Raw genomic sequence first — 27,128 nt, 5'->3', positions numbered from 1 at the left:
TGCACCGAGCTGAATAAGCCAGGTGGGTGAGCAACACGGGCTGTTTCAGTTCAGTGCTAACAAGTGCAAAATCATTAGGACCCCTGCAAAGAACCTGCCTCACCTTAGGCTGGTCAAACCTACCCTCTCAGACTGACCTCTGCTAAACATCTTGCTTTTCAAATCATCTCACTCCTTTACAAGAAACTGATCCTTTTTGGTGCTATGAATACCTCTCACCATGGAATCACAGAATCCCAGACTGGTGGGGGCTGGAAAGGACCTCTGGAGACCACCCGGCCCACCCCCCTGCTCAAGCAGGGTCTCCCAGAGCGGGCTGCAGAGCCACGTCCAGGTGGGTTTGGATGTCTCCAGAGCAGGAGACCCCACCGCCTCTCTGGGCAGCCCGTCCCAGCGCTCCGGCACCCTCACGGTACAGACGTTTCTCCTCACGTTCAGGTGGAACTCCCCGTGTTGCAGCGTGTGCCCGTTGCCCCTTGTCCTGTCGCTGGGCACCGCTGAAAAGAGCCTGGCCCCGTCCTCTTGGCACCCGCCCTTAAGGTATTTGTAGGCATTGATAAGATCCCTCTCAGCCTTCTCCAGGCTGTACTGCCCAAGGCTCTCAGCCGGCCCTCAGGAGGGAGATGCTCCAGGAAACTTCCTTGTGGTTCATCAGCAGGCATCTCGGGGAGGTACCTGTGCCATTTACCCAAGCCTTCTCCTAGTCCACAGGTCTGCAGCAGGTTGGCCTCTCTCCAGGGCACCCCGCTTATTCCTACGGCTGCTTCTTCCCATAGGCCCCATATGGAGCCAAACTCCTTAGCACAAGTGCCTAAGTTAGATACCCCATATTTCTGCATCTACTACTGATCTGTAGTTCTTTCTCTGATGTCATTACTTCCCATATTAAATAGGACCTGTCAAATTACTTGCAGTAATCTCTAGCAGTCACCTCTCTCTGTCTCAGGACACCCCTGCTCAACACACAGAGGCACCTTCCCTTTGGCCAGCTCCCTTACCAGCTGGCCATAGAGGAATTAATCCCCAGCGTCTCTACCTTCAGTAATAATTTCCTGTGGGGAACAAAGTCAAATGCTTCACTTAAATTAGATAGCCTGGATCTGCCACATTTCCCTTATCTAAGAAACTGTTTTCATATATATACATAGAAAAAAGATATGCGATGTCTCTGTTGTAATTATACATTGATAAAACCATGATGTAACTTATCCTGTCTACCCTTTGCGTTCACATCCTTAATTACTCTTTCCTTCAGAATGTGTTTGGAGACTGAGCAGAATATTGAGTTCAAATCACCAAGGCTGGAGCTCCCCAGGTCCCTTCACAGATACAGGGGTTTTGGTATAGTACATGCTAAAACCACAAAGACTCTCAAGCTCTCAGTTCTTTGACTAGCCCTGCTATTGATAGTGACAGTTTGTGGCTGTTTTGTTTGGGTTTTTTTCCACTACTAAAGGGAGAGGGCAGGCCCTTGGCTTGTTCACATGCAGCATTCAGAGGTTTTCTTGCCTTTTATATTTTGTAATTTCTGCTGCATCATTTCCATTTCTCTAAATTAGACGGCGGGTTCAGACTCCTGAACACCTTCTCCTTAGAGAAAATAAAGGCAAATTCATTCAACATTTAGCCTTTTCTCAATTATCTCTAATCTTCATGCTATTTAGCCCTTTTTACGTGTACAATCACAGAACTTGTTGTAAGAGGCTGTTGGCCATTATTATTTTCTTTGCATATTTTCTGACCTCTGAGGCAAAATTTACTGTTCCAGAATCCCCTGTTCTGCTTGCTGGGAAGTCTCTGCTCATTCTCAGTATCTCCCCTGAGATTCCTCTATGACCAGGAAAGTCTGTGGCTTTACCCAGCTGGTGTCGGTGCATTTTATTTCTTGGTGGGAATATGGAGCTGGCAGTACCTCTTGCCTCTTCCACATTTGCATGACTGAGCTCTCTTCGTGCCCCCCAGTTTCTCTGTTAACTGTGTCAGTTGTGGAAACGATAACAGGGTTCACACAGGGTATAACACTGTTTAACATGAGAGTAACAGCAAGTAAAACCACTGGACTACACATAGGAAATAATAAAGACAAAATTTGCAAGCCAGCGTGTGACTTGTCTATTTACAGTATCTATTATTTTATGCAAAGGAGGAATCATTGCAGAAAAATTTCACCAAGAAAGAATGAAAACTTTGTAAACTTCCCCTGTTCGCAGTTAAGTTGCTTTTCCTGACACTGGAGACAAACAGCAGAGAGCATAATAAGTCTATGCAAACTAATGAGCAATCTACAGAGGGCAGTGCTGGGAGCCCTCCTCTCCCTGTGCTGCGCTGCGGGATGAGGGTCAGCTCATGGACACGAAAAGGTAGAGGATTCTACGTTGATACAAGAGCTTAGCACAGAATTAGACTGTCTAATTAACTGTTGATAAATGTTATGGAAACGGGAAAGAATTAACAGGATTCAAGAAAGGATTGGGAGCCGATATAAACATTACGGGAGCAGAGCACAATTAAGTCATGGGCTCGTGAATGTCTGTATGTTTTTATGTGTATTCAGTGGGTATGCATGTCGATGTGTGTTTATATACATACACAGATTTGCTCACCTCTGCTTCGTAGACATAAATATATACGCATATAAATAAATAAATGGTGTATCAAGACTATAAATCAGTATTAAGGAACAACCAGGGCTAACACAGAACTGCCTTCTGGATGGCATTTAGATATTCTTCACCATATGTTCTTGGAGACAAAAAGGGCTCCAAACGGAGCTGCAAATGGGGCTTCTTGTGCCCGTTGGCTGCTGTTACCACTGAGGACCTTCCAACTTCCAAAGCATAAATGGCCTTAAAAAGCTATTGATTTTCTATCCAAAGCCCATCAAAGGGAGTGGAAGGACACCCACCAGCCAGGCATTGGATTCCACCCACAGGATGTTTCTGCTTCTCAGTGCGAGGTAGCTAGCTGCAGCTAGCTGCAAGGGAGAAGTGGCTGAAAACATCAAACACGTGAGACATCTGTTTTGCTCTCACCAAATATCACCGTGCTGCAGATGTGCCCTCATGTACACAAAGGGTTATTTTCTCTCTTTTTCTGTTCCATAAAGAAAAAAGGAAGAAAACTGTAGAGCTGCAATCCTTGAATAGGCACAGAGTTTGCTTTTCATGAGGAAATGCACAAGTTCAGTCATTCTGGCATCTCCAAATGTCGCTGGTGCTGGAGAGGCTCAGCAAGACCTGCTGGTTTCCGAGCTGTCCACCATCAGTGTGTAGGGACACCTCCACATCAGTCAGCTGCATCAGTGGATTCCCAACATCCAACACCAGCCCTACAACAAGCTTCTCTCTTAAAAATGCTGTGTGAGCTCATTCCAGGGCCATTTAGTGGATATAAGACATCTTGGGCAGCGTGGTGACACTCTCACCGTTCCCATTGAAGGGGCTGACTGTATATATAGTGCTGAAAAGACCCAAGAAAAATGATTATGCTTAGATGAGGACTAAGCAAATGGGTCTGAGAAGGAGAGGAAAGCAAGTGCTCAACTGCTGTTCCAGGACCAGGGGTCTCATCTGCTCTTTTGAAGGCTCAGCAGTGCTGTGAAGTTTTCTCCAAACACACCACCTGACTATGGGTTTAATTCTAATAATTAAATATAAACTCTGATTAAACCAAAGAGATTCCACAGAGATGATTTCATATTTCAAGATAAATATCATCTCAGCTTATGAGCATACTGTCCATGGTAATTAGGAAAGCTACTTGTTTCTGTAATTTGAAATTATTTTCAGTATGACCACCTAAGCTGATGCCATTATATTCATGACAATTTATCACAATGAATTTCACTTTGCCTAGTTAAAGTGTTTTGTTGTTTGGTTTTTTTAAGGAGGAAAATTTTAAATGAAAAAATTAACTAAGTCTTAAAGTATGATCCTGAACCTCTGTTTGCCTGATTCCCTGCTCTGGAATCTTTTAGCTCCTTCATTCCTGGTAGTCCTAAAGGTCTTCCATGCATAAAGATCTTCTCCTGACCACGTACAGAAGTATCTCCATTCTGAACAAGGCAGAGCAGATGCTCATGCCTAAGATATGTCCTTGTTGAGACAAGTCCTATAAACACTGGCCACCTCCCACTGGGATTTCTCTCACGGCGCACAGTAAGGACACTTACGCACATGCAGTTGGTTTCTGCTCGCCCATCTCTGTGCACCACGGCATGTCCTCAGCCACAATGACCTGCCTGCCTGCTCCCTGCCATTGCCAGCTCTGTGTCCCACTGTGCCTATCTCAGGTTTGCACCCACTGTCCAAGCCAGCCTCATGAGGTCTGTGGTTCCACACTGATATATATGGTTAAATACTTCAGATTGCTTTAAAACAGCAATTGGAAAGCAAACTCTGGCTTGGGTTTATTAAACATATAGCCTGTTTTCTAAGGCTTGAGGATATTCTCGTCTTGGATATAGTCATGTAGCTGCCAGAGACCAATCAAAGGTGTAACTTCTGGTAAACTGTTCAATGTTCTGAGCTTCTTCCTTCTCCCTATTGGGAAAAAGGAGAACAAACGCCTCTTATCATATTTGTATAATTAAAGCAAAAGAAAATCACAGCCTCCACCCTGAGTCACAACAGGGAATTCTCAAGTGCGGAATGCAGTCGAATACAATTATTTATCAGTCTTAGTCTGAGAATAGCTTTTATGAAAATCCTTTATTATCCTTTCAATCAAAGACAGACATGGCAAAACTATCCTATGGCTAAGTCATTCTGTCCTTCAATACCTCTCTTACTATTTTATCCTTATATGTATTTTCAAGAACATATTTTGCCCGGTTTTCAGGACATGAGTGGCTGAGGTTATTTTTTGTTTTGCTTCCAAGCATTTTGACTTAGGTGCGAATGAGGGCACTCAGCCTTGGCTCTGCTCACACAGCTGAAACTGTGGGACCTGTTTTTCCATCTTGTGGATGGTAAGAAGGTGCTGTCAAATTAGATGTGGACTACAAGGTCCAATTCTTCATTGCATAAAGCAAACCATTCCCATTGCATTTTTTCTTCATCAAGAAAGACCCAACCAGCAGTTACACAAGAGAACTTGTATACTCTATATGTTGTCTCTGCATGACACGCTCATTTGATATTTTGGTTTTAGTGGAAGATGCTGTGATACAGCGCTGCTATTATCACCCATTGGAGACCTGCATATTACCCAGAAGAGAGAAATGTAGAGATTTATATTAATTTCTGTGAGAGTCAAACCGCAACCTTTTTAAGTGCCTCTCATTGTGAGCCTTCCCACATGGTGTAGCACTAAAAGCGGTACCTGAACTAATCCCACACTTTGCTGTTGATTTGCTTTTCAAAATACGGATGTGCTAGTCTAAAGGAACAAGAAAGACATTTGTTGGAAGAGGTGATACTCCAGCTTTGAAAATGTGTTTGTACTGAAGACTTCACTATGTTTCCTGCCTGTACACATCAAACAATTAAAAGTGCTACCTCTCTGTGCAGGCTTGACCTCACCAGTGTATATAAAGTCTGAGAAGGAATATTCTGAAATAACAGCAAAAGTTCAATAAAGAAATAAGGAATAGCAAGCTATGAGCCATTTTTCTCTGAAAGATGGCTGAAAGCCTAAATTAAGACTTTTCAGCCCAGAAACTGGTTTAAAACTCCTAGTTCAAACTGAAAATAGTCAAAACCATCTTCTGAGGAATGGAGAGTTGACCCCTCTAAAATCTGAACTACAGTGCGTATCTTTAAAAGTTCCAGTAATCCTCATATAACTATTGCATAGTAGACGTTTTCTTCTTTCTACTCCCACATGTGCACTTCAGTAAAAAAATACTCTTTATTTTTCTGTCTTATGAATAATACAGAAATACATAAATAATAGATATGTTATTAATAAAACGGGCAAATATGTATTCCCCTCAAAATGCATGAGTTTGAATGGAATGTCAAACAGATTGCTGGATGAATATTTGATATTTTAATTTATTGGGCAATTTCTTACAAGAATAGCTGGTCCTCGATGAGACTTCATACCCCGGGTCCTCCATCACATCTGCCACCAAGTCATGCCATGTTCCTTCCACTGCTATGAACCTGCTCTCAAGAAAGACTGAGGGTTGCAAGAGCAGTCAAAAACTACCTTCGTGCTGACACTGAGACTGTCAGTTATGGGCTGTCCTTCAGCGCAGATCAAAACAGTCTTTGGGATGCTCTGACTTGCCCCAGGACTTACTGTCTCTTCTTTCTGGGGTGCAAAGATCTCATCACAGCAGATGTCTGAGAGCAGATGAGTTCTTGCACAGCAGCAGGCAAAGATACCCCACCAGGAGCTGAAACAAGGGTCCAGCACAGCCTCAAATCACGCAGGAACAGCTTCACACTCATCCACGAAAAGACAAGCTTTTGCAGAAGCTGAAACTTCCCACCCAACAGGCATGGGCACTGCTGGCAGCAGGGCCATAGCTCAGCCATCCGTGATGGTGGGAACCTGCTGGAGCCTTGGTCCTGCCTCCTTGCTTAGCTGAAATAACGGGGCTCCTCCTCTGAGGGAAGGCGACGCAAACGGTACTGCAGTGCTGCTGTATGAACAAAAGGCTCGTGTTCACCTCGGGTCCCCTCTTTGTTGCTGCTCCTGCATACCCAAGGACCAGTCAAAAAGCAGAACAAGTCCTGGAAACCTCACAGCAATTATTAAAGACACAGGGGAAACATGCATGTGGAAAGAAATTAAATACAGTAATGCTCCTGAGCTGCCTAAAATTTTATTTCATTGATTTCTCAATCATATGGAGAATGGTGCACATTTTTTTCACAGCCATGACATTCTGACTTTTCAAAAAAATGAAAAATAAATTTGACTTGAGCAGAAGATAAACAACAGCCACCAGGGTTTCTGCAGGGGATATATCCCCACTCCTGTCACCAGCTTTCTGCTCTTCCCACTGGGGATGCAGTAAAATAAGGCAAAAGGATGCTGTAAATGGAGCAACGTCATGGCACTTCCAAGCTGAACTGAAATAGGTTTGTGGTTCAGCTCAGATCACTTCCATTTTTCAGTGCACCTTGCTAAGCAGTTTGCAAAGATGAAAAAGAGACATTAGAAAATAAAAGAAGGGGAAGAAAAGTCTGACTCACCTGAAACAGTAATACAAAAGCATCTTTGTTGAAAAGAGATGGAAAAGGAGTAATTCTTGTTGTGAATTCACCTGCAAAACTCATTGCTGTAAGCTATTATTGAGGTGAACAGCCTCTTACTGTTAAAATTATTATACAGCTGTGTGAAGTACCTAATAAACTAGATATAAATTAAAAGATGGATTTTTCAGAAGAAGTTAGTGCACATTAGACAATTACAACCCTTTTTAAAAGCCAGGAGACATCCCCATTGACTTCACCTAGACTGCACCTCTAAAAGCATCTGGTCCCAAATTTCACTCTATTTTAGTCTCAAATTACTTTAGTTAGCCTGTATCAGGGAAAATAATAAGATTCACAATGCACGAGAGTTTTGCAATGTCTGACACCAGTTCCTGTTGAACAAGAGCCTGTCCAGGAGCTGTCCATCACCCCCACTCACTGCAGTATTTCCTGTGCATACAGGAAAATGCTTGTAGGTGCAGGGATGTTATGTTTTCAAAAGCACTTTGGCCACCAAAGTGCAGCAGTTGCATTTATTGCACATTAGGAGGTGTAACATAACCCAGGCAGACATTTGCAAGGAGCTCCACCTCAAGGCCTGGGTTGGGGCAGATGGATAAGTTGCTCCCATCTACTCCAGGCTGGCACAGACCATTGCCTGTTCGTAACTTTTCAACAAACCCCGCTACTCCAGACACAGCACATTAACCCTACCATTTACAGCAAGGGGTTTAAAGGTCTTAAAAATCAGCCAGCGTCCTCCGTCACTTGTGTCCAGGAACGCCTGGCTTCTCTCAGCACTCTGGATTCAGCTGAATGGGCTAACAAGGGAAAGGGTTTTCATCACTACATTTTGGAAAGAACTGAAACGCTGCCTAAAATTGCTTTCCGAAGCAGAGTGAATTTCAGACTGTGCGGTCCTCCACATGGCCCTCCCTGGGCCAGCGGCAACAGCTTTCGGCTGCTCAGAGGCACAGCGCAGCACTGCATGCCGAGCATCGCTGTCCTTGTCTGCCAAGGTGAGGGCCATGTGTGGTGTCAAGAGCGGTGCCATGGTAGCCAGTTCTGTGTAACGTCTGTCAGTGATCTGGGCAAGGGGATGGGGTGCACCCCCAGTCAGTTTGCAGATGACACCAGGCTGGGCAGTGCTGCCCTGCTGGGGGGCAGGGGGCTCTGCAGGGGGGCTGGGCAGGCTGGGCTGATGGGCTGAGGCCAGGCGTGTGAGGTTCAACACGGCTCAGTGCCGGGTCCTGCCCGTGGGTCACACCAGCCCCAGGCAGCGCTGCGGGCTGGGGCAGGGGGCTGGGAACTGCCCGGCGGGGAAGGGCCCGGGGGGCTGCTCAATGGCCGGCTGAACACTAGCCAGCAGGGTGCCCAGGTGGCCAAGGAGGCCAACACGCCCCGGCCGGTGCCAGGAACAGTGTGGCCAGCAGGGCCAGGGCAGTGCCCGTCCCCTGTGCTGGGCACTGGTGCGGCCGCCCCTCGAGCCCTGTGTGCAGCTCTGGGCCCCTCACGCCAAGAGGGACGCTGAGGGGCTGGAGCGTGGCCAGAGCCGGGCAGGGGCTGGGGAAGGGGCTGGGGCACAAGGCTGATGGGGGGCGGCTGGGGCAGCTGGGGGGGCAGCCTGGAGAGGAGGAGGCTCGGGGGGGGGACCTTATCTCTCACTACATGCAAGGGGGCTGCAGTCAGGTGGGGTTGGTCGCTTCCCCCCAGTAACAAGCACAGGACAAGAGGAAACAGCCTCAAGTTGCACCAGGGGAGGTTAGATTGGGTACTAGGACAAATTTCTTCACTGAAAGTGTTGTCAAACACTGGCCCAAACTGTCCAGGAAAGCAGTGGAGTCACCATCCCTGGAGGTGTTTGAAAGACGTGTAGATGTGGCGCTTAGGACAGGGTTTAGTAGTAGACTTGGCAGTTCTAGGTTAATGCTTGGACTCAGTGTCCTTAAAGATCTTTTCCAGCCTAAATGACTGTGATTCCAAGAGTGATGGTGAGACCTCTGGCAGGCTGTTGACAAAGCTGCCCCATGGAGTAGTCACCCAGAAAGCACACATTTATCCACTGCCACTATCATGCAGTGGATTCAGACCGTGAAACAAAGGGGTTTCTTCCACTGTGTAGGTGTCTGTAAAGGGGTTTTCTAGTCTGTGGAGTACCCACCACTGAGAAGAAGTCACCCTTTGGGCTAACAAAAGGGAATTGCTCCAACCTGTCCCCACTGTTATGCTCTTCTAAGCGTAACAATGATCAGAAGGTCACAGTCAGTAAAGCTGTCACCCTGTGGGACAATACCCAGTTTAAATTTTCCCTGGCTCCTATGCTACTCCCAACAAGCCTTTGGGATCATACCCTTATCCCTCTGTTAGTGCCATGAGTCCAGGGACACCATGGACTTAAAGGTGACTTGATAGAAAACCAGCAAGACCCAACTGGAAGTCTTTCTCTGCAGCTCTGGTGAAGGTGTTCCTTGGACTTGTCCCATGGCAGGAGGGGGTCTGGCAGGTCCTGGAGCCAGTTTTGGGCTCCTCAAAGCTAACAGCCTTGGCATCACTTGCAGCCACCCTGATCTGACCTCTCCTACAGAGAAACAACCTTTAGAGCACCTGATGATGAAGACAGCTGCGGTGAGTGTTTGGGCACTGGCTCAGTGATGGCCGGCATGAAAATGGAGTAGACTTCACACAGGTGCCTCTGTCAGGTTTTTTTAATGTACTATGTGCAAGGTCTAGGTTGGATGAATAATTAAGATGAAGAAGTTGAACCCTGAATGTATCACTTGAAGCCCCATGAAAGTCTTTGTGGCAGTTTCTGGCAACAGCTAGGGGCTGGCCATGGCAAGATATGAACGGTGATGACAAAAGAGCTTTTGTCAGTTCACTAGTGAGAGCTTTTGGTGACCGTCACTCTCCAGAAGGGAACTATCTCCATTTATCAACATTTAGAAGAGGTTAATAGCTCCTCTTACTGGGTGGGGATGCAAGCAAACTCATTTCAGGGATCAGAGAATGAGAAGGCATCCAGTTTCTCCCAAGATGTGCTCTAAGGTGAGAAACCACCTTTCCCCTGCAGTTGTGCAGCCCCTAGCAAACAGGAGCAGTGGTCCAGGACAAGCTCCTGCTTCACAGTGAACATGGCCTCTTGCTCTCCAGCTCTCCTGGCCATCCTCAGCTGGCATCCACATATGGCTGGGAAAGAAAGTCATTTAAAGTCATTGCATCTCCTAGGCTTTTTTCTCCTTTCAATCTTGTCATGCTAATTTCTAGCCTCATGTGCCATCCACGAATCTTAGCCTAAAATCAAAGCATTTCCAAGCAGACTTTCTCAGGAGAGCCTCTGACAGAGGTGAAGCCATGTTTGCAACCAGAAGGAGATTTCTCAGGCAACTAAGTGCATCGCACAATTGTTGAAAGCCTGTTTCTCTGAGGTTTCTTCACATTAATCAAAGCAGGCATGGGTGCTCGTATGAGAGTCAAAAAAAAAAAAAAAAAAGACATGAAAATCCACAAGATGACAGAGGTTCAAGGAGGGGCAGGTAATCAGGGACACACAAAGCAAAGTCCAGAGCAGCAATACTTAAAAAAAATATTAAAATCAATATAAAGCTTGAAGAGGAGGTCTCAGTTTGATTGCTGTTCTTTTACATGAATAGCAATTACTGGGCCTGAGATCTGCAAAGCATCTCCTGTTATTACATTGCTACACTGCTGCCTGATGGGAGCTATCAAAAGTTGGGCATCCACACTTCTGAAAACATTTTTTCCCCCTTTAAGAACACTCTATTTGTCCTAAGCAATTTCAACACACTTGTTCATGTCCACCTGACAGTGGAGAGCAGCTGCAAATCTCTTGTTATTTGGAAGAGATGGCAAAGCATCACAGCCCCCACCTGGGGAGGGTGCAGGAGCTCATGGGTCAGCGGTGTAATGGAGAGGCTGCCAGAGGTGGTGGTCAGACTGGGTGTTTGTCCTTACGTGCAGGGTTTTCTGGCCTAAATTTCTTTTGCTTTGGTCAGTAACAGTACCAAGGGAGAACCACAACAAAAAAAAATTATTAAAAAAAAAAGTTTCTCATGGAGGGCATTGCACAAGAGAAAACAGGAGACACAACCCAATGACCACTACAAACACATTATCCTTGGGGCCATACAGTGTTGTGCTCACAGCTTGCATGGTGGCTGTCCACATGCTGCATCTGAAGGAGACAAGCTGGAGCAGTCCAGCTGCAGGAGCACCGTGAGGTGTAGCACAGCTCCATGGCTGGAGCTTCACCCCCAGAAACAAATGCTGTGCACAGTACACATGTCCTCTGGGTACCTCCAATACACAGCTGGTACAAAACATAAAGCTGTTGTAACCTCTGCAACTCACCTCTCCAACACAATCTACTCAACGCCCTCTGGAAGAAAAGCAGAAAGGAACAAAGGCCACACAGCAGCCCCAACCATGCACACCTAACCTCGCTCCTGCCAGCAGTATAACCCTGCGGGGGTAGCTGCTTTTCAGGTGTAAATGATAACACACTGATTTGCACCAGCTGGCTGGCTGGTTCCTTCAGCTGAAAATCTTCCAAACTCTAATGCAGTTACACCGTGTTCATGCTGCTGAAATTTTATTAACACTTTCTCCAGACACCTCTAAGCTCCCTGTCCATGGCCATGAATCATCAGCGACGCTTGCAGTGTAATAGCCCAGGAAAAAATTAATTTGTTCATCTCCAGGTTTCTGGGAAGTGTGAGACTCACAGAGCTGATCCCTTAGCACTTTCCCAGCAGGTTTCATCCCACACGGTCCAGGAGCACGGCACATCAAGGAAAACTGCCTGCACCCTGGAAGCAATGCCCAGCATCCCATCAGCTCCCCTCCAAGCCTCTAAATGGAATTAAAATAAGTATATTCTTCTTCATCCTTATCCACAGTGGGTTAAAAACCGCAGCAGGTTTCTCCGGAAGGCGAACTGCCTTCCTGCAAGGGCTTGGGGTGAGAAGGCAAAGCAGGAGCTGATGGTGCTTCATCCCCTGGCCCATGGCCAGTGCAGTGCACTCAAAAAGCATCCTCTGCTCATGTGAACCTCTCCTGCTAATAAAATCCATCCTGTGTTTAATATGTAGTGGGTGGAGTGAGGAGCTACTGAAACTTAATTGTTTCCCCCTGCATTATGAAGAAGAATAGAGACACTCCAATGGGATCTCATTTTATTCATGGAAATAAACTCAGTCTGATTGTGTTATTTTAAATAATTCCCAGGATTCATTTCCATAGTGCAACAGGGGCAACTTCACCAGCAGGAGTGTTGTGTATTAATATTTCCCTTTAACTTAACAAGAATTCACTTTTTTTTCCTGCTGATAATGCACAAGATGCTCATTATTTTTTGAATGTCAGCCTTATTGGAGTTATCTTTGTGCACTACTTGTTTGTAAAATAGCCAGCCTATGGTAAGGACTGCATTTTCAGTATTTTGTTTATTTTTGCCAGGTTCTCCAACTTCTCCTGTTGCCCATAATTTGAAGCTTGTGGCTACAATGTAGCCTATACATTGAGCAGCCCCATTTGTCACTGGTTAATTAAATGTGACCCACTTCTTTCACACTGTCCTTCCTTTCCACTCCGGGGAATCGCTGTTCACATGCCAGTCAGTGTTAGCACAGCAGGGCAGAATATTATTTTGATTATTTGACACAACAGTGCTGCATTTTGCAGCCAAAACCATGTGTGTGCATACGCACAAACAACATAACACACATCTTGCCGGTGCAACAATATCACCATTGTAGGAAGCCAAAACCAGACAGTGGATGTGTCTGAAAGCAGCAGGGTTAAGCTAACTCAGCTGGCCCGTCCCTCCAGACGTGATGCGTTGGTGTGGTGGATGGGACTGCAGAGTTTCTGAGGATCTGAGAGGACCTTTTCCCTTCCTCCAGGTCCAAGGAGATGGGGACTTAGAGGTGACTCACAGGTTAACTATGTGCAAGCAATGAAAGCTGCCTTTGAGCAGTGGCACTGTGGCAGTGAGCTGCGTGTGCCCACCTGTCTCCTCTGAAATGTCCCTTTTGGGCACCCCATGGGCACTGCTGGACCTGCTGCAAGGTTGGCAGCTCTGGGGACAGCGAGCATCTTCTTGGCTGGCAGGTGGACCCAGAGACAGGCAGGCGTAGTGTCTCACAGTCAAGCTTATATTTTTCTGCCAGTTTAACACAGGCCCTTCAGCAGGATGAAGGAAAACTGGTGGACCAAAGCAGGGCATGATTCAGCCACTCACAGGGAAAGGACCTGGAGGGTATTTTTTTTCCACGTTACAGCTGGCATGCCTGGTGCTCGCTGCAGGGCACAGCCCCGCTCCTCTGCAAGCCCTAGCTCTCCTGTCCTGCCTATGACCACAAGCCACAGCTCCTCATAGAAACACTATGGGGAGATGAAGCTTGTCAGCAAAGTGAGCGTTTTGTTAAGGGCTCATGATACAAGATACAGGTGGGGGTGGAATATGGGTGAGAGCAGCAAATGAAGGCAGGGGCTGCTTAAAGGGCGCCCCTTTGGTGTGAGCAGAAACACCAGTAGATGTGAGCATGCAAGCTTCCTACAAAGCCCAGTGAGTCCTAGCAAGCATCCTAGCAAGGTTTTGTAAGAATGGGGCAAAAGGGTTGTAGCTCTGGCCACCAGCCTGTTACTCACTCATAGCAGATGGCATGTACGTAGGCACTCAATAATTCGCTCCACCTCTACGCACCTCCAGAGACACAGAGATGGCTCTAACTGGAGCACCCACATCACCAACATGCAGCCATATCTGAATGAAATGGCTGCTGGCCTTGGAGCCCCAAACAGAGACCTGCCTCTTCACAAAGACAATGAAGAGCTTATGGACATACAGCAAACTGAGTTATCCAGGAAACAAATGCACAAAAAGCACCATATTTTAGTTGCATAGAATTGCTGTTGCAGGTGTTTACTGCTGCCCTCTGACTCAGAGCCCAGGAAGGCTCGTGCATGGTGTAGATGTTACTATTGTGTTTCTATACTCTTACAGCTTGATGCACATGAAAGCTTTAACTGTGCATCAAAGTTGGAAGACCATGGGAGAACCCTGTTCTCATGGCAGGTATTAATCGTTTCATTTGCAGTCTCTATTGCTTTATTTCTGAAACAGAGCAAGTGATGCATTACAGAAAGAATGAAAGACCAGAGGGTTGTTACATGGATTTGAACTCTTTGTCCCAGGAGGGTAAACCTGAATCTGCTCTGACAAGACATCCCCCCTCAGGCTGGTGTAAAACAAGCTGCACGCTTGTGTACAGAGATGTCTCCAGTCAATGAGACAGACAAATGCATACCTACAGATCACTGCTGCTCTTTTCCTGAATCACAGAATGGATGTTTGGAAATTTTCCCTCTAATCCAAACTAGAAGTATATTCATCGTAAAATGACAGCTTGTTTGAAGAAAAAAAGCCACCAAACCCACCTCACACCCTGAGAGTGCTGTGGCTTCTTGCTGTTGCCTCCCTCAGGGTACCAGGAGGAGGAGAGGGGTCCCTTCTGCCTGCCTGACTCGATCAGTTTGCTTCTTTCCACTTCTTTATGGGATGAAGCCTTTTACTGAAAACCAGTGGGAAGCAATATTTTGCCTGGTTGTTTGTGCTGGACTATGGTCCTGGAGAAGATGGATCCTATTCTAGATTTTACTGGGCAGCGCCCAGTGGTTGGGCTCCCTCTGTGTAAGACTGAGGGTTAGGAGGGCTGCAGCCGCTGCCATGGCACTTACCACAGAGTCACTTTTTCCAGAGGACCCAGAGCAATAACCCAGACAAAAAAAGTCAGCCATGAAGCATCACACAGGCCATTAACTGTCATTATTCTGGGGTGCATGGATACCAAAAACGACAGCATTTTGATCTGAACAAATGAGAAACCCACCAGAGAGATTAAGCCCAGTTCACACAATAACATTAGACAAGTGTCTCTCCCACCAGTGACCCAAATTGTTTCATCCATGTAAATTCTTAGATGCCAGGAGGATTCTTCTCAATTCACACCATTCCTGGAGAGCAGACCTAGCCTGAAATTAGGTAGTTTGATGTAATTTATAATAGTTCTGAGACTTAAACTGCACCACTGAAGATAACAGGTGTGTCTAAAGGGTCCGTCACACTTAGTTATTTATCTAATAATTCCATCCCTTGGAGGTTCGGTCCTAAACATTGTTAAATGAGCCTGTTTCAATTTTCAGAACAAACTACATCTTATCAAGAGAGTGTGAAAAGGCACAAGGCAGATGCTGCCGAAACCTTTGGAGGATCTGGGCCGTCACTTCAAACAGGTCTTTGGTGGGTATTTGCATTTCCAGCACCGACCCAAAGAAGCGAAAACCTCGCTGGCACGGCAGCTGAAACCCAAGGGCCAAGAGCAAAGCTGGGAAGAGCCTGTGCTGCCCAAAAGGAAAGTATTTGGTGTTTGTGCTCTTAACTTGCCCCTCTGCGGGTACAAGAGGTAGACGTTGCGTATGTGTCTGTGCGTGCCTGAGAGAAAATTAAAAATTACATAAAAAACGGAGGAACTCTCATTATGCTGCAACCACAGAAACTGGAGTTTTAACAAAAATACTGTACGCTGCAACACACAAGCAGAGCTGATGGTTGGCTCTTACCTGGCTATGGAGAAGAGCAACATTTTCACAGCAAGAAATGCTCCAATTTTTGTGCCGTTTCTAACGGTTAAGACTGGCATTCCACCCCTGCTTGCACCTCTACCAGAGCACGGCTGGTCATGGTCAGCTGAAGTAAACACTTTCTCAGGCACAGCTCGCACCGGTGCAGCCCATCCCACGCGATACACGCAGGGACCAGACTGGCCTTACGCCTTGGGCAGGAAGGTGGATAAGGGCGATGCTCGCACTGACTCTGCAAATGCTTCTTGTTGGGCCATCCTGTGCTGGACCTGATGATCTCCAGGGGTCCCTTCCAACCCTGGCTATTCTGTGGTTCTGTGATTCTGTAGGCTTGCCCACAATACCTCCATGTGCAAAGGTTGTCCCTCTGGGAATCAGTCTGCTCCCTGGCTCACAGAGAGCACTGTTAATGCAGATAGAAAGGCTGGGAAATGCAGTATCTGGCTTTGATGGAGTTATGGAATTCCTGTCTGGGTCACCTTAGAAGGACGAGCACTGTCCCATCACGGGGATTCCTGCTACACCTTTACAAGAATTCAAGTGGTAAATGATCCTGGCTTGAATCCAGCACCTAACAAATACCTGCCACTTTTTTAGATACTCATTCTAGGATGGTTTGCCAATTATTTGTAAGCTGTTCACACACTAAACACGCCTCACATGATGCGTGCAGTCCCCAAATTCAGCAAAATTATGAGACCAAGTTAAATTATTTGGTTTTGCTGTAGTTTTGTTGGATGCTGGAAAAATCAGGCCAGTGTGGCTGATAAAGAGGTACTAGAGTAACTTGCAGAACTCACCGACACCACCAAATTACTCAGAATCTTAACGCTACTTAATGGTCTCCTTTAGTCAAAACTCAATTATTTGTAGACTTGCTCCCAACAACAAGAGAGAAAATAATTTGCTTCTGTCTGGTGCTGGATGAAATGAAAAAGCTGCCAAGAAAAGAGCTTCTGAAATAAATGGCTGCTGGAGTGTGGGAAGCATTAGAGGCCCAGAACTTTTGTTATTCAAGCAGTTAGCCTAATTCAGTTTGATAGATTTTATTTTATTTACCTCGCTCCCTCCTGCAAGAGAGGGGTCTATAGCACACACTTGGTGCTACATACCACTGTACAATCCTCTTGATACCGAGATTAACCAGCCCACTGTGATGTGCTTCACCACTGGCCCCTTATTTCTGCGGGCAGAAGAGTACGGTCAGCTTTACTTAAATGGGAATATTTTGTGTAAAGCGGTTCAGCTGTATTGCTAGCAAGACAGCATTGCTCACACAGCGTTGCTCACACGGGGTGGTTAATGCCCAGGCCAGAATGATGCCCTGTGCTCAGCTGCAGACCTGTGTTGGGCGCTGAGGGACCAACACTGCCGTTACCTCCCACAGGAAAGTGCTGCAGTTCATTTCCTTGGGTTCTGATGCCTTTTTACGATCGATATTCTGATAGACTAAATCATTGCAGCCCCAGCTGTGATAACCTACTGCACAGTTCCTTGAAGTGTGAGGGCTGGCTAAAATTAACCTAACGAGCAGTGAAAAACCTACCCCAGTGTCTGCTACAAGGCTATTTGCATTTTTCCCTTTAATAAAAGAGCAACCTGATGCTTGCAGATGCCTTACAGGGTGGACAACACAATGTAAACTTTTACTGGGAGCTGGGACTGTGCTCTGCCCACGACCTGCTGAGTTCAGCAAAGCCCTGGCTGCGTGCAGATGTGCTCTGCAATGTGTGGGTCCCAAAGCTCCCTGTTTCCTCCAAAGGACCCCAAGCACAGGTCCAGGAGGTTGTGCTGGGCACTGCACGCACAGCCAGGGACCGCTGGCTGCTGGTTCGACCTTCATGTCCTCCTGATGTCCTTCTGCTCTCCCAGCTCTTAACTCCATGGCTGCATCACTCGTCTGACACATGGTCTCCTCGGGCAGCCTCTGGATACAATTTGCCAGCGCTGGTGGGTCACTCTGCATTGTCTGAGCAAGAGGAGGGCCTTCATGCTTTTGGGAGAAGGGGATGGTACTGAAATAGGAACTTGTTTTGGGGTTAAAAGCAACAGATGAGCCTTGTGAGCCTTCCCAATGATAAATGAAAGCTATAAAATGAACCTGAGGGGATCTGCAGGCTGAAGGGGTGTATGCAATAGTCTGTGGGGACCTTCTTCATGACATGTTTTCCCTCCCAGAGCAAACCGCAAGTGCTGGAGCTGATGGAGCCCAGCCACAAATCCCAGTCCTATCCCTGGGAACATCCGGACGAGAACAGCTGAATTTCACAAGCCCCACATCAATTCCCAACTAACTTCAGTGGGGAGAAAATCCATTGCTATTTAGTGTCGGAATGGAGAGTGATTTGGGAAACTCAGCAAACTCGGGTGGCTGTCAGCTTTGACTTGGTGAGTTATTTTAATTCTTCCCCTCTCCTTTGGTAAACTACTATCTAGTGAGATGGTTGGGTTTATGTTCACAACTTAATATCGTCAAGCAGATCTTAGCAGTAGCTGTAATGTTTAAATATTTAACAACAAGGTACTCTAAAAAAAGGCATGTCAGATGATACTATTCAGTGGAAAACATTCCAGCACTTATCCCACAGAGATTTATGCACCTGCTTAATTTCAGACCCTGAGTTATTTTCACAAATTTAAAGTGCAGTGCTTTTATGGTAAGGTTTACTAGGTGCCTTCGCCTCTGCAGCGCCAAAGCCTGAACTTGCAGGAGAGTGTGCCAATGGTGTGCTAACAAAATGCTGCATCCCTTCTAATGGCTGTTCTACAGGGTAGAGCAGCAGCCAGTTAATGATTTCAGCCTTCAGGATCAAAAAAAGTCTATCTGTGCTGTGAGGATCTTGGGTTTACCTGTGTGAAGTCTGGAAACAGGGTGAGAAAGGATCAGCCCTTTAGGGGTTATTGGCATGCAACCTACAAAGCAGACAACGAGGTAACACCCCTCCTCCTTCCACCTCTGCTTGAAGTATCTCCAGCAAGGGGCAGGGATGGGACCTGGGCTTCTGCTGCTACGGCCTGCCATGGATGGGGCTTTACAGGTGAAGAAAAGACACACTGTCCTCATAAGGTTAAAAAAGCTTTTGGAATATGTCCACATTCCATGGTGTAGGGTTGTTGGCCGTAAGACTAAGAGACTAGGGAGAAGAATAGTTGCGGGGGGACCAGAGCCCTGGGTACAAGTCTGGGATGGGCTGACCATAGCCCAGAAGATGTGGCACAGCTGTTGCTTTGAGGGCCAGTTTGTCACATGTGTGGCAGGATGGAGAGGCTGAAGGGAGAGAAAAGACTAAAGTCAACTGGAGCCTGAATGTAACCTATTGAAGACCATGCGGCAAAGGCAACCTCAGACAATCTGCTGAGGCAGATTACTCCAAATTCTCCTTGCAACTGAAAGATGGGTAAAAAGGAGCATCAGATGGACCCAGACATGCAATCTAGGACTCTCTTCAAATAGGCAGGCCAACCCAGCGAAGGTGATGAGATGCATTCGGTTGGTTTCATGGAAGAGCATAGCTTTGGTAGGCTCTCAGCAGTGCAATGGCAGCTGAGGACCTCCCCTTCCATCTTCCAGCAGTGCCCATAGCTTCCAGATGGTTCGGTCTACTGAGCTGAACCTCCCTGGGACTTGCTGTGCGGGAGGGAGCTACAGGCCTCCATCCCCCCTCACCCCTAGATGTTCCATCACCAAATGAGACATGTCCACAACTTGGCAGTCCTTCACCTCCTCTGGATAAGCAGCTCCATGACACCTGGAAGGCTTTTTGCACATGAAGCGGAAGGAAACCTGCATTAAATATCCACCATGCTGCCACACCCTACGCCCAAATATGAAGCTGCTTGGCAAGAGTCTGTCATTTGCTCCCGCACACTGCTGTGAGCGAGGAAGCGACACTGCTGCCCCACACAGCAACCTGTGCTGACACCCACCCAGGGGCCACACATGATCTGTCCCGAGAATCTGGAGCAGCTGGAGGAACTACCCCAGGTTTGCTAGTGTTGCTGTCTGCTTTAGCAAGGAAGCAACAACCGTGTGGATTTTGGCGGGCATCTGTGTACCAGCATGGAACTCTGCAAGGCTTCCCAGCCTTCAATCTGCAGAGAAAACCTTCCTGAATTCCCCACTGACCTGGTTTCTTACGGGAAGAGGAAACGGTTGCACACAGGGTCAGCTCTGTGAACACGTCAAACCCTCACTGCAGCCAGAGGCAGCGAGAGTATCTGGAACGGCAAAGAACAGCGTGTCTCTTGAGGGGGACACAATATTTTGGAGCGCAGTCACAGTGCAATTTCAGCGCCATCCTCACAGGCTCCAGCTGGCAGTGGGTCGGCGACGGGCTCCAGCCCGTGCCGAGAGCCAGCCTACGATCTGTGGGCACAGGACTCACGCAGAGAATGGCTGCACCTGTCCCTCCTTCCACCTCCCGCTTTCTTACCGGGTTGGGAAGAGGGAGCAGCCCCAGCAAAAACTGAATCCGGCCCCTTGCATCCATCAGTGTATTTCCAAATGATGGATTGGATGTCTTTGAGCCCCTTGGGGATGGAAGCTCAACAGAGCAATGCATTGGATCATCTCAGAAGGCAGCACTGAGGAACTCAGCCCCTGTCACCAGTGGCCAGGAGAGCACTCAACAGCGCTAGGAAAGTCCAAGCCTTGTTAACAGCATCCTGGCTCCTGCCAGTGGGGTCACAAGAAACCCTGACAGCGCAATTGCTTCTCTTCTGGAGCACATCACTTTGCCCTGGCCTCGAGTACTAATCCTTAATTGATGGAGGCAGTGGAGGAAGCTGAATGTAACTGCGTCCAAGGTGCCCATGGTTTTGGTGGAACCCTTGCAGGAGCCAAGCAAAAGGGGAGAGGACAGGGGACAGTCACTTCCTAACAAGTCCTTGGTTGGCTCTGCTAAACTGGAGGCCAAAGACGTTCACCAGCACAAGTCCCATGGAACCCCAACGTGTACGGCCTGAATGCAGCCTGGGAAGGTGCTGGGACCCAGCGAGGTATCTCGGGTATCTGATGGAGACCAAACACCACTGAAGTGGGGAATGATCAGGTGGAACTCCAGCAGTGGGGAGCGCTGGGGTGTGCTCACCAGCGGAGCAGCTGGTCCCCTTTGTGCCCCCTCCGTGTGCCACCTCTCCTCAGGACAGGGAGTGGGAGCACCCCGGCTGCTGGCTGTCCTTAGCCCCGTGCCCTGGGGCACTCAGCCTTCAGCCAGCCCAGGGTGTTTAGCCGGTGGAGGCTGGGGACAGCGGCCGCCCCTCGGCACCCCCCTGAGCAGGGCTGGGAGCAGGTGTGGGCCCTGGGGTGCCCCTCGGCACCGGGGGAGCGGGGTGGAACGCGGGGGCAGCGAGGGGAGAGCAGGCTCAGGGCGCAGCCCGGGCCGGGCTTTGCCGGGACCGGCGGGAGATGCGCGGACGCCCGCGGCCGGGCCAGCCCCCCCCCAGCCCCGCAGCGGGGAGCGGAGCGCGCAGCCAGCGCGGGCGCAGGGCGCCCCTCACCGTTCGCACTGCACGGGAGCACCGGGCCGCACCGCGCATCCCGGGGCAGAGCTGAACGCGCCGCACCGCGCATCGGGGGGCGGAGAGAGTCACCCCGCACCGCGCATCCCGGGGGAGAGCGGGTCACCCCGCACCGCGCATCCCGGGGGAGAGCGGGTCACGCCGCTCCGCGCGTCCCGGGGCGGAGAGAGTCACCCCGCGTCCCAGGGAAGCGCGGGTCACCCCGCACCGCGCATCCCGGGGCGGAGCGGGTCGCACCGCGCATCCAGCGGAGCGCGGCGTCCCGGCTCGGCACCGCCCGCGGCCCTGCGCGCCCGGCGGCGGCGGCGGCGCCGCGGGGACACGGGGAGGCGGCGGCGCGGCGGCGGCGGAGGAGGCGGAGGAAGGCGCGCAGCAGCGAGCCACGCAGCTTTGACGTCGCCGGGCTGCGGCTCCCCGGCCGCGGCTGCCAGCACGTATAGCACAACGTGACGGCACCCGCCACTCGCACTGACACGCGCCCTCGCACACGCAGCGCACCCGCACCCGCCGCACGGCAGAGGGACCCCCCCGCTATGGGCCCGGCCGCCGCTCCGCACGCGCGGTGAGGGCTGCTCCGGCGCGCGACAGCAGGACACGCCCCCCGCGGCCCCCGCGCCCCCCGACGCCCCCCTCCGCGCGCGCGGCGGGCCCCGCGCACCATGCGTGGGCCGCGGCGCTGCGATGGCATCTGATGGCCGCGGGGCGCAGGCGGCTGCGGCGGCCCCGCGCGGCGCTCGGCGGCCCCGGGAGGCGGCGGCGGCGGCGGCCGGCGCCCTGAGGGGGCTGCCGCTCTGAGGGGGGGGCTCGCCCCGCGCCGCGCCGCTCCGCTCCGCGCCGCTCCGCGCCGCCCGCTGCGCAGGAGGAGGAGGCGGAGGCGGAGGAGGAGGAGGAGGAGGAGGGAGGACCGGAGCGGTGCCCGCCGCCTGCCCCCCGCCGCCCTGCCTGCGCGGGCGTGCGCGGCTCGGCCGCAGCGGAGCGCGGGGCTCCGGCGGGCGCTGCGCTGCCTCCCCCCGCCCCCCCCTCCCGCCGGGCTGGATATGTGGATGCTCACGTGAAGATGGATGTAGCGATCGGGCTGCTGGGGCTGCTGACGGTTCTGCTGGAGGGCAGCTCCGGGCAAGGGGTGTACGGTGAGTGCGGGGCGCGGCGTGACCTTGTCGCGACTGTCGCTGGGGGTGGTGGTGGTGGGGGTGTCCCCCACCCTGCGGCCGCGGGGGCGGCGGGGCCCCCGCTGCGCGCCGCGGGAGCCGGCGGAGGCAGAGCGGAGGCAGCGCCGTTGCCATGAGACGCTGACATTTCACGGAGAAAAACGGGGCGGGGGGGGTGGGGTGTCTGGCCGGTCCCGGAACGGGGCGGGTGGGCACCGCCGCCGTGGGGCTTTCTCCGCGCCCGCGGAGCGTGGCGGGGCCGCCCGGGGCCGCTGCACTTGTTAGCAGCGGCGCTGCCGTCCGCCCGCGGCCGCGGAGCGAGGGGCGGGGGCGAACCGCAAACTTCCCGCTGCTCCGCCGGGGGCGCGCAGTCCCCGCGGCCGAGCGCGCAAGGGAGCGCCCCGCGGCCCCGCTCCCCCCGGCCTCCCGCTGGCAGTGACTTGCAAATCGCCGCCGCGAAGCGGGACGCGGGGGGCTCCGCCGGGGGGGCGGGGGGGGCCGAGCCGGCGGCAGCCCCGAGCCCGCTTTCAGCACCCGGGGCTCGGGCGGCTGCGTGGGGTCCGGCGCTGGGGCCGCGGGGCTTGTTGCTCCACCCCCTCCCCCCCGCCCGCCCCCCAAGTTGGCGCCGTTTCGGCGAAGCCCGGAGCCGAGCAGCGCGGAGAGCCCCGGGCCCGCCGGATCGCGGGGCTGCGCGGCGGGGACGCCACCCGGTGCGCTGGCTCCGGCCCCGGCACGATGATGCCCCGGCCTCGGCGATGCCACGGTCCTGGTGGTGCCCCACCGCTGCCCCGTCCCGGTGATGCCCCATCCCCGGTGATGCCCCGTCCTGGCGATGCGCCAGCCTCGGGGCTGCCCCATCCCGGTGATGCCCCGTCCTGCTGCTGCTCTGGCCCCGGTGATGCCCTGGCTCCGGCACTGCCCCAGCCTGGTGATGCCTTGGTCCGGGTGATGCCATGGCCCTGTGATGCCCCTGTCCCAGTGATGCCCATCCCAGTGATGCCATGGTCCCGGTGATGCCCCATCCCGGTGATGCCCATCCCAGTGATGCCCCTGTCCCGGTGATGCCCCTGTCCCGGTGATGCCGGTCCCGGTGGCGGCCGGCCCGGCGGTGGGGGTTATGTAAGCGGCGCGGCGGGGCTCGGCAGCGGTGTGGTGCCGCTGGGAGCCTCCGCTCTGGCACTCGGTGTTGAGGAGACTTCATGAATTTGCTAGTAAATGCTTCGTTTGACATCCGCTCCTTTGAGCCCGCGTGCTTGTTTTGGCACTAAAATGTTCGCTTCCCATCAGCAAAGAAGCCCCAGCTAGAGATTCACTCCTCCCCCCCCCCCCCCTTTTTTTTTTTTTTTCTTTAATTTTACAAAATTTCAGTGTAATTGAAAATATCTGAGGGGTTCTGCTCACAGCGGCTGGATTACTAACATGCAGATCTCGGCACCGGCACCTCCGGGTCTCCCTGCCTTCCCCGACACACAGGCACATATTGTTGGATGCGCTGGAATAGCAACTGCTGTTGTGAATAGGAGAGGGCTTGTTCGGGCAGAGTGTGTTTTGGGGGGGGCCTACAGGAAAGGGAGCCCTTGCCCTAGACTGAATGCCAGCATCGATGCACGGGCGATGTCACATGCAGATTTGTAGTAAGACTTTTGTTTGGCAATGATGCATTCCCATCCTGTAAAATGTAACGCCTTATTTTGCTTAAGGACGATGGGTAAAGGGCTGGTGAGAGTGTCGGGGGGGAGTAGTGTGAAGTCAGTCATATGTGGCTGCACTGTATTTGGAACCTGTTTCATGTGAATTTGTGTTTCTCCATTGAGTCCCGAAGGTCGGTTTGAGAAAGCGGACAGGGCTCTGCCAAAAAAAGCCAAGCCCCCCATATGCCTCCCGGCAGCCTGGAGCGCCTTGGGGAGCCTGCTCTGCGCTAGGGCCATTTTGAGACAGGAGGGTTTGAAGGTAGTGCCCTGAGTTACGTTAGGAACAGTGAGCCCCAAACTGGGAGAGTTATTCCTTGTTGCTTTGGAAGAATAGGCTTGTGGGATCTGGACAACTTTTTTGTCCCTTATTGAAGACTTCAAGATCCCCCCAGCTCTGCTTCCAAGTGTGGTGCGGTTAGGAAGATGTCTCGCTGAATTAACCCACTGGTTCCCTGCTTTTGTGCCAATAACGTGGAACGCCGGCGTCCCTTCTGTGAATGGGCAGAGCCCCAGCAGCGTCCCCTGTAAGGAAGGCTCGGGGTGTTGCTCTGCTTTGCGAGGCAAAGGAGCGTGCTGCGGTGCCTGGCCGTCCTCCCCAAGCCCTGCTGCTCTCTCCAGTCCTGCCCAGAGAGCTTGCTGCTCTGCAGGTCACTCAGACCCATCATTCAGGTGCTCTCTTCCACTCCAGCTTCTCTCCCGTTCCTCCTGTTTGAGGTTGTGTCTCATCTGTAGGAGGACCTGTGTCCCTGGGATGGGGTCTCACTCGTGATGTGCACTGCCCAAGCTCCACCTGGCTGCTTTCTGTTTTGGTGCCTCTAAATGCCAAATAAATGAACCCCACTTGCTTATTCCTTGTTCATAGAAAAAAAGCAAATTAATGTCGCATGATATCTGGCTGTACATCTCACCGTTTACTTTACTCTGTTGCTTCCGAATAGTAAGGCTGTGATTAAAAAGCTGGTTGCTCGTACAGCTGAACCTAAGGGGGAGCTGAGGCACTGACACTGGGAACAGTTTCCCAAGGTTGAAGAGTGGGTCAGTGATGGACCACCATCCCCTGCTCTGTGCCACACGCTGCTTCTTCAGGGGATGGGGAGAGAGCAGAGCTGCTAAAATCCCTGGCAAGACATACGATGCCTCTGCTCTGTTTTGCCCAGCTTGTTTTCTTGGCAAAATAATCTAGAAAAACTCAAGTGCTGTATGCACTTTTCCTCCCCTTTAAATTATGCATGACTTGCACTGTTCATAAAGCAGAAAATGTAGGTATTCAGAACATGATGGTTATCCTTTCACCGAACTTCAAGTTACAAGAGAAGAAATGGCTAAATGAGAAGGCCGACGTGGGCATGGAGCGTTTTTAAGCAGATAAGCGGCAGCTCATCAAAATGTGGGAGTTTCATGAGAGTGGAGAGCAGATGTCTTTGTCTGTTTCCCTGGTGCTGAACTGCCCTGGCTGGGGGGGGGGGGTTTGCTGGGGACAGGGGGTTCAGGTGCTGAGATGTGCGGTGTCCCCAGGGTCCCACCTTGTTCCCTGTGGAGCGAGAGCAGCGTAGTGAATGCCTGGAGATGAGCTTGAAGAGTCTGAGCGCTGCTGCTGCCTCCTGGGTGAGAGCCGGAGGGATGCCCAGGGAGCAGGAGGGACCCTGCCAGTACCGCCGGAATGACGGCTTGGCAGTGGGAGGACTGTGGGGAGCTATTGCTCCAGTGTCAGAGCCGACACTGACTCTGGGAAGCTGTTTCCAAAACACACAGGTGGCCACAGTGACTGGGAGCAGCCGTGGTACATGCTGGGCGAGGTGATGCTGCACCCACAGGAGCGTTGCATGTGGGGGGGTGCAGTCCCCTCAGCACACGGAGCAGTTCCTGGCCTCTCCGGGGCTACTGAGACATGTTTTACCCGCTCCTTGCATAGCTTTTAGTTATTTTCCCGTGCCTTCAGCTGGAAATAAGCAGGGCAGCTACTGAGGACAAGTTTTTTCTGTATGTAAACACTAGTTATGTCATAGGGAAAAGTGCATGTGTGCAACAGTCACCCTTCTGTGCACGCCCACACCGTGTTTTATATCAACTCCTATAATGAAAAGTGCTGAACGTCCCACCTGTGGATGCTGATAACGTTAGGATGGGTATAAATGCCTCCTGAAAGCAAGGGATCACAGATGTAACAGGTATCCACTGTGCTCAGACACGTCAGCCTCTGCACCAAATCAGGGTGTGGGACTTGGCATGCAAAGTGTTGGGAGAAGTAACCATGGCCAAGGGAACCACCAGGCTTTTTGTTGCTAGTGCAAAGTAATGTGGCAACATGGGTATTTATTGCATTGAATGTCAGAGAAATTGTCCTTGTTCCTCATGCCAAGCATGAAGTGTTTTCCAACGGACTTAATTTTTATTGCAGGTGTATGTTTTAGAACGAAGCAGGTTTGGAAACGGGTAACGCAAAACCCAGAGCTGTACCTTGCAGCCCAGATGGCAGCTTGATTGGGGTCTGATGAAGTGCTTTGTGTCCCAGGGAAGGTGGAGCAGGGTCACACAGTGTCAGGAAAGATCTTCTGTTACTTCCGCCTGCCTCTTTATAATGATGATGATTATTTTGTGGTACGTGCAGCTCCCCGGGGGGGTTAATGACTGCTGGCTTGGGAGCTGGGAGTGTCTGCGGTGCCACTGCTGACCCTGGCCTTTCTCTAACACTTACCCTGTTCGAACAAGTGGATTGGAAGGATGAAAGAAGAGAGGGAGGGGAGAATAAAGGCTCGCTGAGCAAGACCCTTTTCCCCATTGGAAAGGCCGGTTGCCCATTTCTGCCGGTGAGGGCAGCCTCTGGATCACCGGCCCCAGATGTCACCACGGCGGTGCAGGGATGGAGGGTATTTCCGTGGCACTGCTGGCCTCGGCGGTGTGTGAATGTGGGCGTTGTGTGGGTCGATGTAACCTCGCACAATTTGGGACATTGTGCG

At 50.9% G+C, this 27,128-nt stretch overlaps 1 protein-coding gene across 1 annotated transcript in view; it reads left to right on the top strand.

Moving 5' to 3' along the window:
* The first annotated feature begins 21,757 nt into the window (after nucleotides 1–21,757).
* MDGA2 (MAM domain containing glycosylphosphatidylinositol anchor 2) overlaps nucleotides 21,758–27,128 on the top strand; it is a 393,582-nt gene continuing 388,211 nt past the window's right edge. The window contains exon 1 of the mRNA XM_040601984.1: nucleotides 21,758–22,462. Within this exon, the coding sequence (XP_040457918.1) occupies nucleotides 22,390–22,462 (73 nt within the window). The 5' untranslated portion in view covers nucleotides 21,758–22,389. The remainder of the gene's footprint in view (nucleotides 22,463–27,128) is intronic.

This window comes from Falco naumanni, chromosome 7 (genome assembly GCF_017639655.2).
Source record: "Falco naumanni isolate bFalNau1 chromosome 7, bFalNau1.pat, whole genome shotgun sequence".
NCBI classification, from domain to species: Eukaryota; Metazoa; Chordata; class Aves; order Falconiformes; family Falconidae; genus Falco; species Falco naumanni.
This window is presented reverse-complemented; position numbering and strand designations above follow the sequence as displayed.